We start from the raw sequence: 16,390 nt of genomic DNA on the forward strand, positions 1-16,390 counted from the left end.
GAAAGAAACTCTGCCCATCGTTTCTCGCCGGCGCCCGGGATCGAACCCGGGACCACAGAATCACGTGTCCAGTGTGCTGTCCGCCCGGCCGGCCGGCTGTGTGTGTGTGAGGGGGGGGGGGGTAATGTATTACAGTGCAGGTGGAGGGCGAGGCCTTGCATCATGGTGGTGTTCCTGGTCGTTGTGTCAAATACACCGGACTCCAGGCCAGGATAGCACCAGGGTGAAGCATGATGAGATGCCCACAATGACGCCACCCACATGTACAGCTAGCGCGGCCGCCCAAGCTTAGCGACCAGGGAAACATGGGGTCACCATTCCGCGTTTACTGAGGGTGTGCAAAGAAGACATCTTTATTGAGCCGGTGTGAGTTGGGTTTAGTTCCTCCTAATAGAGCGTCGCATTTTGACGCATACTCTACCTAAGGCCAGAAATCGTCGTACTAGAAAATGGTATATATAGCGACTCGCGAAATTGACATACTGTCCCGTTTCCTTGTTTTGGGTTCTCTGGTAGCCTAGGATAAGGGCACGTTAGTACGACAGTTTCTTAACGTTATGAAACGTCAGGAGGATGGAGTGTGTTGTTAATACCGAGGAGCCCGAGTTGGGACACACCTTCCTCACCTGTGAAGGCACATGCTACCTGTAACGGGATGAACGGCTAGAGTGTCCGCATCATTCAAGGCAGCACCAGGCCCTCAAGCACACTCTAGCCAAACTCTGGGAAGGGTTCGATTCCCAGCCCAATCCCTTCCAATGGATCCGGCTTCGGCCGGTCCACGGTTGGAGTCCGTGTTGGTGGCACTGCAGGTGAACAAGCACGGGGCAGCGTGAATGACACTGATGTACCAGCACGAGGCAGCGTGTACAACGCGGGCACGCACAACGCCTCGCCTACTCAACCACGCCCTCTATCCTTACTCGCGAGCACACCATACAAAAAAAAGGAATAAGAAGGAAGAGAGAAAAGGGGGAAAGAGAGGGAGAGGGGGGAGAAAAGAGCGAGAAGGAAAGAGAGAATACGGCAGGGAGAGAGAGAGGATAGGAGGAGGAGGGAGAGAAAGTAGAAAACGAGAAGAGGAGGTTGGGGGAGAGAGGGAGGGAGGGAGAGAGAGAGAGAGAGAGAGAGAGAGAGAGAGAGAGAGAGAGAGAGAGAGAGAGAGAGAGAGAGAGAGAGAGAGAGAGAGAGAGAGGAGAGAGAGAGAGAGAGAGAGAGAGAGAGAGAGAGAGAGAGAGAGAGAGAGAGAGAGAGAGAGAGAGAGAGAGAGAGAGAGAGAGAGAGAGAGAGAGAGGAGACAGAGAGAGAGAGAGAGAGAGAGAGAGAGAGAGAGAGGAGACAGAGAGAGAGAGAGAGAGAGAGAGAGAGAGGAGACAGAGAGAGAGAGAGAGAGAGAGGAGACAGAGAGAGAGAGAGAGAGAGAGAGAGAGAGAGAGAGAGAGAGAGAGAGAGAGAGAGGAGACAGAGAGAGAGAGAGAGAGAGAGAGAGAGAGAGAGAGAGAGAGGAGACAGAGAGAGAGAGAGGAGACAGAGAGAGAGAGAGGAGACAGAGAGAGAGAGACAGAGAGAGAGAGACAGAGAGAGAGAGAGAGAGAGAGAGAGAGAGAGAGAGAGAGAGAGAGAGAGAGAGAGAGAGAGAGAGAGAGAGAGAGAGAGAGAGAGAGAGGAGACAGAGAGAGAGAGAGAGAGAGAGAGAGAGAGAGAGAGAGAGAGAGAGAGAGAGAGAGAGAGAGAGAGAGAGAGAGAGACAGAGACAGAGACAGAGAGAGAGAGAGAGAGAGAGAGAGAGAGAGAGAGAGAGAGAGAGAGAGAGAGAGAGAGGAGACAGAGAGAGAGAGAGAGAGAGAGAGAGGAGACAGAGAGAGAGAGAGAGAGAGAGAGAGAGAGAGAGAGAGAGAGAGAGAGAGAGAGAGAGAGAGAGAGAGAGAGAGAGAGAGAGGAGACAGAGAGAGAGAGAGAGAGATAGAGAGAGAGGAGACAGAGAGAGATAGAGAGAGAGGAGACAGAGAGAGAGAGAGAGAGAGAGAGAGAGAGAGAGAGAGAGAGAGAGAGAGATAGAGAGATAGAGAGATAGAGAGATAGAGAGAGATAGAGAGAGGAGACAGAGAGAGAGAGAGAGAGAGAGAGAGAGAGAGAGAGAGAGAGAGAGAGAGAGAGAGAGAGAGAGAGGAGACAGAGGAGACAGAGAGAGAGAGAGAGAGAGAGAGAGAGAGAGAGAGAGAGAGAGAGAGAGAGAGAGAGAGAGGAGACAGAGAGAGAGAGAGGAGAGAGAGAGAGAGAGAGAGAGAGAGAGAGAGAGGGAGAGAGAGAGAGAGAGAGAGAGAGAGAGAGAGAGAGAGAGAGAGAGAGAGAGAGGGGGAGGGAGGATAAATGGGGGAGGCAGAAAGGGAGATGAACAAATGGGAGAAGAGAGAAAGGTGGAGAGAGGGAGAGGGTCGAGAAAGGAAGGAGACATATATAACTGTTTACCAGTAACACAAACCAGAAACTTGTTGCACTTTAAACACCGATCAAAAGTGTCACAAAACAGCCATATTTACAGTAATTCTGTGGTGGTAATTTATTTTGGTTACAAGAGGTAGAGCCAAAGCCATGCTTCATGTGATCACACGCACTCCATGCATGTGGCGGCCATTAATCGTTAGTGCATACACTACTCTACAATACTCAATGAAACCACGTGACTGTCACTAGTTTTCATTTCTAAGAGGAACACAGCTAAGAGCAGGACCACACCTGGGAGTTAGCGAGTAAGCGCGCGCACACTAAATCATTCCACTGTTAGGATGACGGAGTAGTTTCTCGTAGTCACAGGTGATGACAGTACAGTTAATGCCGTCAGCAACGCCACGCCGTCAACAAACAGTTATTGAGAGGAAGGGAATTAATAGGGGGAGAGCGCAGTCATTACGACTATATAGCACTAGGAAAGGATCAGGATAAGGATTTGGGATGGAGGGGAGGAATGATGCCCAACCACTTGGACAGTCGGGGATTGAACGCCGACCTGCATGAAGCGAAACCGTCGCTCTACCGTCCAGCCCAAGTGGTTGATAGTTAGTGAGAGGAGAGGAAGAAAGCAGAGGAACATTTACAACGAGCGGGACGGGTTCGGGCGGAGACACGGTACCTGTTGAGCCTCTCTGGGCGAAGCGGCTCTCGATGGTGATTTCGTTCTTTCGAATTCCTTGGATGCTGGTGGTCCTGGCCAGGTGACTTCGGGGTCCTCGGACTCTGGTGAAGTTATGTCCCAGAACCGTTCCTGCTGCACGGGCCCCGATGACGTCCGCTTCACCCACGGGGCCACAGGCCGGGCAATGGGCAATTGCCGTTCGACCAAAGGAGGCTCCTCTTCTTTTGACGCCTGTTTTTCAAAGGCCTTAATGCGCTTCGTGACAGACTCTCGCACATATTCTGGTGACTGAATACCTTCTCCTTGCTCAGACACACACGGCAGACGCGTCGTGAAGCCCGAGGGTGCCCCCGTGTTTGCCTCATGGCTGAAGCCTGGAGGCGGTAGTATCGCAGAGTCACCGGAGCCTGAAAGTATTTCAATCTGCTCCTCTGGTGGCGGAGGCGGAAATTCAGGCTGCGGGGGTCTCATTGTGTCTCGGGATATCACTACAGCTGCTGGCTCCTTCTGGAACTCTGCAGAACTCGCCCCTGACACGTCCTTTCTCGCAGGGATTGGACTACTCTCTGGAGATACAGCACCACCTGACAAGCTTAGTATCCGGCCGCCACCTTTCAGAAGTTTAGCATCTGGTGCCGGCGGTGGCGTTGGAATTGGCATAGCGTGTGGGTCCTCAGCTAAGCAAACCTCAGCCGCCCTTGCCTCAGACACTGAGGGGACAGGTGACCCCCCTGACGCTGCTAATGGTTGTGGCTGTGTAGACGAAATGGAAAATGGTGGGGTGCGCATAGGCTGTGTAGTAACGGGGGCGGGAGTGGGCAGCACCGGGGTGCCTGCAGGTTTGCCAACTTGTGGCACTGTTGGGGCGCTAATGACAGCTGCGGCAGTGTATTTAGGTGGAAGTGGCGGCGTGGGAGAGTGGGTGGAGACGGCGGCGAGGGGAGGTGCCAACGGTATGGGTGAGTGGGTGGTTGTGAGAGGGGATGCCAGTGGTGGACTAGTGCCCCACCTGACCTCTCTCTCGACACCAGCCTTGTCCTCACTTACTGCCACACTCACCACTGACGGGGCTGCTGGAGGACCTCTTACCATACCCGCTGGTACTGAGGCGCTGGCAGCAGTGATACAAGCGGCAACAGGCGCAGGCGAGGCACACTCACTTGGTGGAGTTGATGCAGCCTTTTTTGAAGCAGGTACGGCTGAGGCAGGCTTGTTTTCAGTAGGCAGAGCTGAGGAAGGCTTGTTTTCAGTAGGCAGAGCTGAGGCAGGCTTGTTTTCAGCAGGTACATCTGAGGCAGACTTGTTTTCAGGAGGCAGAGCTGAGGAAGGCTTGTTTTCAGTAGGTACAGCTGAGGCAGACTTCTTTGCAGATGTAGGGCCAGCTGAGCTAGGTTTCTTTGCAGATGTAGGGCCAGCTGAAGTAGGTTTCTTTGCAGATGTAGGGCCAGCCGAGCCAGGCTTGTTGGCAGATGTGAGTACAGGTGATGATTGTTTGGTTAGAGGAGAGGGGACAGACTGGGCAAGCTTAGTTACATCCGGGGCAGGAGATGAGGGACTGTCTGCAATTGTGGACTTCTTCAGAGAAGGCAGTGAAGCGGAGGCGGGTTTGACGGTGGTCTGCTGAGGTGCAGCAGCAGCAGACGACGCCGCTGGACGGCTCTTGTGCTGATGTCTGCGCCAGCTGGGCTCACAGTCAGCCACGGTGTCACCTGCCTCCCTCTTGATGTCTTCTTCCGCCGCTGTTTGCGATTTGGGTAATTCTTTGGTTGTGTCAGACGTGCCAGTTGGTGCAGCCGATGTACCAGCTGGGTGCTGCTCTGCCGCAGGTGGTGCTGCCCTCCAGGGCGCTCTGTGGCCAGTGAGGTGATGTGGTGGCTGAGGCTGGTGGCTGTCTGTGGCAGCGGCAGGAACAGCACTGGCGTCACCCTCCTGCCGTGGGTAGTGTGCAGGGGCGGTCTTACCAGCGGACACCTGGCCAGTGGACATCTGGCTAGCGGAGACCTGGCCAGCGGACACCTGGCCAGCGGACACCTGGCCAGTGGACATCTGGCTAGCGGAGACCTGGCCAGCGGACACCTGGCCAGTGGATATCTGGCTAGCGGACACCTGGCCAGCGGACACCTGGCCAGCGGACATCTGGCCAGCGGACACCTGGCCAGCGGACACCTGGCCAGCGGACACCTGGCCAGCGGACACCTGGCCAGCGGACACCTGGCCAGCGGACACCTGGCCAGCGGACACCTGGCCGCCACTTGCCTTACGCCATGGTGTCGGTGAGCTCTTGTCTAGTTGCTTGCCCGGGGCATCTTTCTGTGGGCCACTGGGGTGAGGTGGGCCTGGGGCACCCTGACCCTCGCTGCCCTGCCCCCCGGGGCCAGGTTCTCTGGCAATAAACTGTGAAGCTGTTGAGGGAGGAGGTGGCTGAGGTGTGGCCACCTCCCTCTGCCACACCACCCGCCTCTCCCTTACTGACTCTTGGCTCAACGACGATATTACTGTCGTTCTTGACAACACGCTACCCTGTGGCTGGTCACCCCTCCCCGGGGGCACCTGTGGCTGGTCACCCCTCCCCGGGGGCACCTGTGGCTGGTCACCCCTCCCTGGGGGCACCTGTGGCTGGTCACCCCTCCCAGGGGGCACCTGTGGCTGGTCACCCCTCCCCGGGGGCACCTGTGGCTGGTCACCCCTCCCTGGGGTCACCTGTGGCTGGTCACCCCTCCCCGGGGGCACCTGTGGCTGGTCACCCCTCCCCGGGGGCACCTGTGGCTGGTCACCCCTCCCTGGGGGCACCTGTGGCTGGTCACCCCTCCCCGGGGGCACCTGTGGCTGGTCACCCCTCCCTGGGGGCACCTGTGGCTGGTCACCCCTCCCCGGGGGCACCTGTGGCTGGTCACCCCTCCCCGGGGGCACCTGTGGCTGGTCACCCCTCCCCGGGGGCACCTGTGGCTGGTCACCCATGGCGGGTGAAGAAGCCGTGACAGTGGCCCAGGGTGGCAGATGAGCCCCCGGGGGGCCCCTGGCTGGGGACTCGGTCCGTGGGGTTGGCCGGAGCTTCGTCTCCCCCCAGGGAGCCGAGCGGGTAATGGAGTCCACGGACCTGGCCCGGGCTGGTCCGTCCACGTCGCGAAAGAGAGATCTGCGGAGCATGATGGGGCTGGCTCCGGGCGTCGGGCGGTTGAAGTGTGTGGGTGACGGGTGAGGCTGGGTGGTGGCGACGGGCGAGGCGGCCTGCATCACGCTCCTGCGGGGGGTCGACGGGGACAGGTTGGTGTAGATCTGCGAGGGCGGCGGGGGCGGCTGTGCATCAGGCTCCGCCCACGGCGGCACTGCTGCCGGCTGGCCACTTCTCTCCTGCTGTTGCCGCGGCAGCCACGCCACCCTGCTCCTCCCTCTCTCTCCCTTCTCTCCCTCCACCATTCCTCCCCGCTCCCCTGACGCTCGGCACTTTCGCCGGAGTTTACGCGACGTCTGGTGCCCAGTGGGCGAGGACGGGGCGGAGGTCTGGTACCCGGTGGGCGAGGACGGGGCGGAGGTCTGGTACCCGGTGGGCGAGTCGGAGCCCGAGGGCGTGTGAGGTGTGGGTGGTGAAGACTGAGGACCGTCACCTCGCTGTGGGCACCACACCGAGAGAGAAGCATTATACACGTGCTGGGGGACTTTGCTCTATACACACCGGAGTCTCTTAAGCACCTCAACAACCAGAGATCATTGGTACAAAATCAAATAACATACTTAATAAAATATTAAGAAACACAAGTTTTGAAGTAAAAGAAAAATTATATATAATATTATGATAACAATTATATACCTATAAATGTATGTGTGTGTACAAGATTGGAGAGCAGACGTTTGGGGGGCCAGCTTCACCCAAGTTTTCATAGCAAATGCTGTTGGGTATGTGCATAACATGGACAGACCCAACAAGAAATCTCGTAATGCTATGATTCGATCTGAAGTATTAAAATTAATACGAGTTGGGGATATTATCGGAAATTGTAAGTGCTGCATGTGTAATCAAACCCAAATTAATACCAAAATTCTAATCATAATACGTTGCCTTTAAGGCCATAACCTTGATATTCGCCCTTTACAACTATCCCTGCAATATTGTTGACGTCGGAAATTGGGGAAATGTTTTCTGTAGAGTTTGAGCAATCTTTCATCTTTTCGGATACTTTCTGAGAGAGCGAGAGGAGAGGGAGAAACATCACAGCCCCAACATAATATTCGGTCACTAACAAGTCATCATCACAGCCCCAACATAATATTCGGTCACTAACAAGTCATCATCACAGCCCCAACATAATATTCGGTCACTAACAAGTCATCATCACAGCCCCAACATAATATTCGGTCACTAACAAGTCATCATCACAGCCCCAACATAATATTCGGTCACTAACAAGTCATCATCACAGCCCCAACATAATATTCGGTCACTAACATGACATCACCATAGCCCCAACATAATATTCGGTCACTAACAAGTCATCACCACAGCCCCAACATAATATTCGGTCACTAACAAGTCATCACCACAGCCCCAACATAATATTCGGTCACTAACATGACATCACCATAGCCCCAACATAATATTCGGTCACTAACAAGACATCACCACAGCCCCAACATAATATTCGGTCATTAACAAGTCATCATCACAGCCCCAACATAATATTCGGTCACTAACAAGACACCACCACAGCCCCAACATAATATTCGGTCACTAACAAGTCATCACCACAGCCCCAACATAATATTCGGTCACTAACAAGTCATCATCACAGCCCCAACATAATATTCGGTCACTAACAAGTCATCATCACAGCCCCAACATAATATTCGGTCACTAACAAGACATCACCACAGCCCCAACATAATATTCGGTCACTAACAAGTCATCATCACAGCCCCAACATAATATTCGGTCACTAACAAGTCATCATCACAGCCCCAACAAAATATTCGGTCACTAACAAGACATCACCACAGCCCCAACATAATATTCGGTCACTAACAAGTCATCACCACAGCCCCAACATAATATTCGGTCACAAACAAGACATCACCACAGCCCCAACATAATATTCGGTCACTAACAAGTCATCATCACAGCCCCAACATAATATTCGGTCACAAACAAGACATCACCACAGCCCCAACATAATATTCGGTCACTAACAAGTCATCACCACAGCCCCAACATAATATTCGGTCACTAACAAGTCATCATCACAGCCCCAACATAATATTCGGTCACTAACAAGTCATCATCACAGCCCCAACATAATATTCGGTCACTAACAAGTCATCACCACAGCCCCAACATAATATTCGGTCACTAACAAGACATGATCAAGGGAGAAACTCACGACTAGTGAATGTTGAAGAGTTGCTGCGCGGTTTGGCGCTTACAAAGCTGCGCAAAATACTCTCTTCTTTATGAACTATGCAACAGCGTATTTCCCCATTATCTGACTCGTAATTGTCAAGTAATAATTATTGCGTGGCTGGCATAACTAGCACCACCGTTGTGGACAGTTAGGGTGGTGGTGTTCAACTCCACAAGCAACATTATGTTTGAATATCAACTATGTATGTACTTTTCCTGAATAAAAAAAAAGATTTAATTTAAGCAACTTGTACTTTGTGTGGGCGTTGTGTGACCAGAGGCCACTACTACCTATATATGGGACCGTTGATTATATATGTGGCAGCAGGTGTAGTTCCCGGGTGTCACGTGTGGCAGCAGGTGTGGTTCCCGGGTGTCAGAAGTCACATATAGCAGCAGGTGTGGTTCCTGGGAGGTAGGTGTATGTCACAAGTCACATATAGCAGCAGGTGTGGTTTCGTTAGTGCCTAATTTGGAGACGAGTTCAGAGCTGCTCTGCGCCGATTTAAAAGTGACACAGTCCAGAATATAGTATGAGAACACAGGCAATTATTTTGCTTGGAAGTTGACTGTATTTGGTCGACACGTGACTTATCCGGGGTGGGAAAACGTGCACAACATGGGTACGTGCACAACATGGGTACGTGTACAACATGGGCACGTGCACAACATGGGTACGTGTACAGCATGGGCACGTGTACAACATGGGCACGTGTACAACATGGGTACATGTACAGCATGGGTACGTGTACATGGGCACGTGTACAACATGGGCACGTGCATAACATGGGCACGTGCACAACATGGGTACGTGTACAACATGGGTACGTGTACAACATGGGCACGTGTACAACATGGGCACGTGTACAACATGGGTACGTGTACAACATGGGCACGTGTACAACATGGGCACGTGCACAACATGGGTACGTGTACAACATGGGTACGTGTACAACATGGGCACGTGTACAACATGGGCACGTGTACAACATGGGTACGTGTACAACATGGGTACGTGTACAATATGGGCACGTGTACAACATGGGCACGTGCACAACATGGGTACGTGTACAACATGGGCACGTGCACAACATAGGCACATGCACAACATGGGTACGTGTACAACATGGGCACGTGTACAACATGGGCACGTGTACAACATGGGCACGTGTACAACATGGGTACGTGTACAACATGGGCACGTGTACAACATGGGTACGTGTACAACATGGGCACGTGTACAACATGGGCACGTGCACAACATGGGTACTTGCACAACATGCGTACGTGCACAACATGGGCACGTGCACAACATGGGTACGTGTACAACATGGGTACGTGTACAACATGGGCACGTGTACAACATGGGCACGTGCATAACATGGGCACGTGCACAACATGGGTACGTGTACAACATGGGCACGTGCACAACATGGGTACTTGCACAACATGCGTACGTGCACAACATGGGCACGTGTACAACATGGGCATGTGCACAATATAGGCACATGCACAACATGGACACATGCACAACATGGGTACATGGACACGTGCATAACATGGACACGTGCACAACATGGGTACGTGCACAACATGGGTACGTGCACATGAACACGTGCACAACATGGGTACGTGCACATGAACACGTGCACAACATGGGTACGTGAACAACATGGGTACGTGCACAACAGGGGTACGTGTACAACATGAACACGTGCACAACATGGGTACGTGCACAACATGGGTACATGTACAACATGGGAACGTGTACATGAACACGTGCACAACATGGATGCGTGCACATGAACACGTGCACAACATGGGTACGTGTACAACATGAACACGTGCACAACATGGGTACGTGCATAAAATGGGTACGTGTACAACATGAACACGTGCACAACATGGGTACGTGTACAACATGGGCACGTGCACAACATGGGTACGTGTACAACATGGGTACGTGCACAACATGGACACGTGCACAACATTGGTATGTGCACAACATGGACACGTGCGCAACATAGACACGTGCACAACATGGGTACGTGTACAACATGGGTACGTGTACAACATGAATACGTGCACAACATGGACACGTATACAACATGGGCACGTGCACAACATGGGTACGTGCACACCATGGGTACGTGTACAACATGGGTACGTGCACAACATGAACACGTGCACAACATGGACACGTGCACAACATGAACACGTGCACAACATGGACATGTGCAACACATGGGTAGGTGTACAACATGGACACGTGCACCTGGTTGATACCTGGTTGATGGGGTTCTGGGAGTTCTTCTACACCCCAAGCCCGGCCCGAGGCCAGGCTCGACTTGTGAGAGTTTGGTCCACCAGGCTGTTGCTTGGAGCGGCCCGCAGGGCCACGTACCCACCACAGCCCGGCTGATCCGGAACTTCTCTTAGAAAATCGTCCAGTTTTCTCTTGAAGATGTCCACGGTTGTTCCGGCAATATTTCTTATGCTCGCTGGGAGGACGTTGAACAACCGCGGACCTCTGATGTTTATACAGTGCTCTCTGATTGTGCCTATGGCACCTCTGCTCTTCACAGGTTCAATCTTGCATTTTCTTCCATATCGTTCACTCCAGTACGTTGTTATTTTACTGTGTAGATTTGGGACCTGACCCTCCAGTATTTTCCATGTGTATATTATTTGGTATCTCTCTCGTCTCCTTTCTAGAGAGTACATTTGGAGAGCTTTGAGACGATCCCAATAATTTAGGTGTTTTATCGCGTCTATGCGTGCCGTATATGTTCTCTGTATTCCCTCTATTTCAGCAATCTCTCCTGCTCTGAAGGGGGAAGTGAGTACTGAGCAGTACTCGAGACGGGACAACACAAGTGACTTGAAGAGTACAACCATTGTGATGGGATCCCTGGATTTGAAAGTTCTCGTAATCCATCCGATCATTTTTCTGGCTGACGCGATATTTGCTTGGTTATGCTCCCTAAACGTTAGATCGTCGGACATCATTATTCCCAAATCCTTGACATGCTGTTTTTCTACTATGGGAAGATTCGATTGTGTTTTGTACCCTGTATTATGTTTCAGATCCTCATTTTTGCCGTACCTGAGTACCTGAAATTTATCACTGTTAAACATCATGTTATTTTCTGCTGCCCAATCAAAAACTTTGTTGACATCTGCTTGTAGTTTTTCAATGTCTTCAGCAGAGGTAATTTTCATGCTGATTTTTGTGTCATCTGCAAAGGACGACACGAAGCTGTGGCGTGTATTTTTGTCTATATCTGACATGAGAATAAGGAACAGCAGTGGTGCAAGGACTGTACCTTGAGGTACAGAGCTTTTAACATCGCTTGGACTCGATTTTATTTGATTGACTGTTACTCTTTGTGTTCTGTTCGACAGGAAATTGAGTATCCAGCGTCCTACTTTACCAGTTATTCCCATTGACCTCATTTTGTGTGCTATCACCCCATGGTCACATTTGTCGAACGCCTTTGCAAAGTCTGTGTATACAACATCTGCATTTTGCTTTTCTTCTAGGGCTTCTGTGATTTTGTCATAGTGGTTGAGTAACTGTGACAGACAGGATCTTCCCGCTCTAAATCCATGTTGTCCTGGATTGTGCAATTCATTGTTTTCCATAAAACTAGAAATTTGATTCCTAATCACTCTTTCAAACACTTTTATTATGTGTGATGTTAGTGCAACTGGCCTATAATTTTTTGCCAAGGCTTTACTCCCCCCCTTGTGCAACGGAGCTATATCCGCAGATTTAAGTGCTGCTGGTATCTCCCCTATATCCAGGCTCTTTCTCCATATTACGCTGAGTGCTCTCGCTACTGGTACTTTACATTTCTTTATGAATATTGAATTCCATGAGTCAGGCCCAGGAGCTGAGTGCATAGGCATATTATCAATTTCTCTTTCAAAGTCTTCCGAGTTTGTGGTAATATCCGTTATATTATCTGCAGCTTGAATGTCATTCATAAAGAAGCTGTCTGGGTCATCAACTTTCATGTTGTTTATTGGTGTGCTAAACATAGCCTCATACTGGCTTCTTAGAATTTCACTAATCTCTTTGTTGTCCTCTGTGTACGTACCTTCATTTGTAATTAACGGTCCAATACTGGTCGAGGTTTTGGATTTTGATTTTGCGTATGTGAAAAAATATTTCGGATTTTTCCTTATCTCTTGTATAGCTTTCTGTTCCAATTCCATTTCCTCAGACTCATATGATCGCTTCAACGTTTGTTCTATTTCCTCAATCTCCCTGCTTAGGCTTGTTTTCCTTGCTTGTGATAGTTGTGTCTGCCGAAGCATTTCCGTTATTTTTTTCCTTCTCCTGTACAGTCGTCTCCGTTCTCTTTCTAGAGTGGTCCTCTTTCTGCCCCTCCTCACAGGCACGTGCTTCAAGCAGACCTTGTAAGCTTCAGCTGTCAGTTGAGCTATTCCCTGTGTGGGAGTTTTGTCGCTTAACACCGTCTCCCATTGAATGGTTGCAAGGTCTACATTTATTTTTTCCCAGTCAATCCTCTTATTGTTGAAATTGAATTGATTGAATATTCCTTCTCGCTTGTTGGGTCTCTTAGATCTACTACCGTTATTTATGCAAGTTCGCACTTCAATGAGCTTATGGTCTGAGTATGAAGTATCTGAGATTGTAATGTCTCTGATTAGTTCATCATTGTTTGTGAATAACAAGTCTAGTGTGTTTTCGTTCCTAGTTGGTTCTGTAATCTGTTGATTGAGCGAGAATTTGTCACAGAATCTCAAAAGTTCTCTGACCTGTGGTTGGTTATTTCCCGGGTCATTCCCTGCCATGATATTTGTGTTTACCATTCTCCATCTTAGACTCGGTAAATTGAAATCTCCAAGAAAGATAATATCTGGAGCTGGGTTTGCTAGGTTGTCAAGTATGTTCTCTATTTTGTGCATCTGCTCTGTGAATTCCTCAATCGTTGTATCTGGCGGTTTATATATTAGAATAATAATTAGGTTTAGTTTCTCTACCTTCATTCCAAGTACCTCTACCACCTCATTAGTTGAGTTTAGTAGTTCTGTGCATACCAGGTCTTCTTTAATATACAGACCTACTCCTCCATTTGACCTAGTTTTTCTATCACATCTATATAGACGTGCACAACATGGACACGTGCACAACATGGGTACGTGCACAACATGGACACGTGCACAACATGGAAACGTGCACAACATGGACACGTGCACAACATGGAAACGTGCACAACATGGGTACGTGCACAACATGGACACGTGCACAACATGGGTACGTGCACAACATGGACACGTGCTCAACATGGAAACGTGCACAACATGGGTACGTGCACAACATGGACACGTGCACAACATGAACACGTGCACAACATGGGTACATGCAAACATGACCACGTGCACAACATGGGTACGTGCACAACATAGACACGTGCACAACATGGGTACGTGCACAATATGGACACATGCACAACATGGACACGTGTACAACATGGGTACGTGCACAACATGGGTACGTGCATATGAACACGTGCACAACATGGGTACGTGTACAACATGAACACGTGCACAACATGGACACGTGTACAACATGGGTACGTGCACAACATGGACACGTGTACAACATGGGTACGTGTACAACATGGGCACGTGCACAACATGGGTACGTGTACAACATGGGTACGTGCACAACATGGGTACGTGTACAACATGGGTACGTGTACAACATGGGCACCTGCACAACATGGGTACGTGCACAACATGGGTACGTGCACAATATGGGTACGTGTACAACATGAACACGTGGACAACATGGGTACGTGCACAACATGGGTACGTATACATGAACACGTGTACAACATGGGTACGTACACAACATGGGTACGTGTACAACATGAACGCGTGCACAACATGAACGCGTGCACAACATGGGTACGTGCACAACATGAACACGTGCACAACATGGGTACGTGTACAACATGAACACGTGCACAACATGGACACGTGCACAACATGGGTACGTATACAACATGGGCATGTGCACAACATGGGTACGTGCACAATATGGACACGTACACAATATGGACACGTGCACAAAATGGGTACGTGCACAACATGGACACGTGCACAACATGGATACGTGCACAATATGGGTACGTGCACAACATGGACACGTGTACAACATGGGTACGTGCACAACATGGACACGTGCACAACATGGGTACGTATACAACATGGGCATGTGCACAACATGGGTACGTGCACAATATGGACACGTGCACAAAATGGGTACGTGCACAACATGGACACGTGCACAACATGGATACGTGCACAATATGGGTACGTGCACAACATGGACACGTGTACAACATGGGTACGTGCACAACATGGACACGTGTACAACATGGGTACGTGTACAACATGGGCACGTGCACAACATGGGTACGTGTACAACATGGGTACGTGCACAACATGGGTACGTGTACAACATGGGTACGTGTACAGCATTGGCACGTGCACAACATGGACACGTGCACAACATGGGTACGTGTACAACATGGGTACGTGTTCAACATGGACACGTGCACAACATGGACACGTGCACATGGGTACGTGTACAACATGGACACGTGCACAACAAGGACACGTGCACAACATGGACACGTGCATAACATGGACACGTGCACAACATGGACACGTGCACAACATGAATACGTGCACAAAATGGGTACGTGCACAACATGGACACGTGCACAACATTGGTACGTGCACAACATGGGTACGTGTACAACATGAACACGTGCACAACATGGACACGTGCACAACATGGGTACGTGTACAACATGGGTACGTGTACAACATGGGCATGTGCACAACATGGGAACGTGCACAACATGGGTACGTGCACAATATGGACACGTGCACAACATGGACACGTGCACAACATGGTTACGTGCACAATATGGGTACGTGCACAACATGGACACGTGTACAACATGGGTACGTGCACAACATGGACACGTGTACAACATGGGTACGTGTACAACATGGGCACGTGCACAACATGGGGACGTGTACAACATGGGTACGTGCACAACATGGGTACGTGTACAGCATGGGTACGTGTACAACATGGGCACGTGCACAACATGGACACGTGCACAACATGGACACGTGCATAACATGGACACGTGCACAACATGAATACGTGCACAACATGGGTACGTGTACAGCATGGGTACGTGTTCAACATGGACACGTGCACAACATGGACACGTGCACAACATGGACACGTGCACAACAAGGACACGTGCACAACATGGACACGTGCATAACATGGACACGTGCACAACATGGACACGTGCACAACATGAATAAGTGCACAACATGGGTACGTGCACAACATGGACACGTGCACAACATGAACACGTGCACAACATGGACACGTGCACAACATGGACATGTGCACAACATGGGTACGTGCACAATATGGACACGTGCACAACATGGGTACGTGCACAACATGGACACGTGCACAACATGGACACGTGTACAACATGGGAACGTGCACAACATGGGTACGTGCACATGAACACGTGCACAACATGGGTACGTGTACAACATGGGTACGTGTACAACATGGGTTCGTGCACAACATGGGTACGTGTACAGCATGAACACGTGCACAACATGGGTACGTGCACAACATGAGTACGTGTACAACATGGGTACGTGTACATGAACACATGCACAACATGAACACGTGCACATGAACTCGTGCACAACATGGGTACGTGTACAACATGAACATGTGCACAACATGAACACGTGCACAACATGGGTACGTGCACAAC

At 50.5% G+C, this 16,390-nt stretch overlaps 1 protein-coding gene across 3 annotated transcripts in view; it reads right to left on the reverse strand.

Moving 5' to 3' along the window:
* LOC123756101 (uncharacterized) overlaps positions 1-16,390 on the reverse strand; it is a 238,833-nt gene that overhangs the window by 91,859 nt on the left and 130,584 nt on the right. For all 3 annotated transcript variants that reach the window (XM_069336550.1, XM_069336549.1, XM_069336548.1), the window contains exon 2: positions 3,131-6,742. In XM_069336550.1, the coding sequence (XP_069192651.1) occupies positions 3,131-6,550 (3,420 nt within the window). In that variant the 5' untranslated portion in view covers positions 6,551-6,742. The remainder of the gene's footprint in view (positions 1-3,130; positions 6,743-16,390) is intronic.

Source organism: Procambarus clarkii, chromosome 36 (genome assembly GCF_040958095.1).
Source record: "Procambarus clarkii isolate CNS0578487 chromosome 36, FALCON_Pclarkii_2.0, whole genome shotgun sequence".
Classification (NCBI taxonomy): Eukaryota; Metazoa; Arthropoda; class Malacostraca; order Decapoda; family Cambaridae; genus Procambarus; species Procambarus clarkii.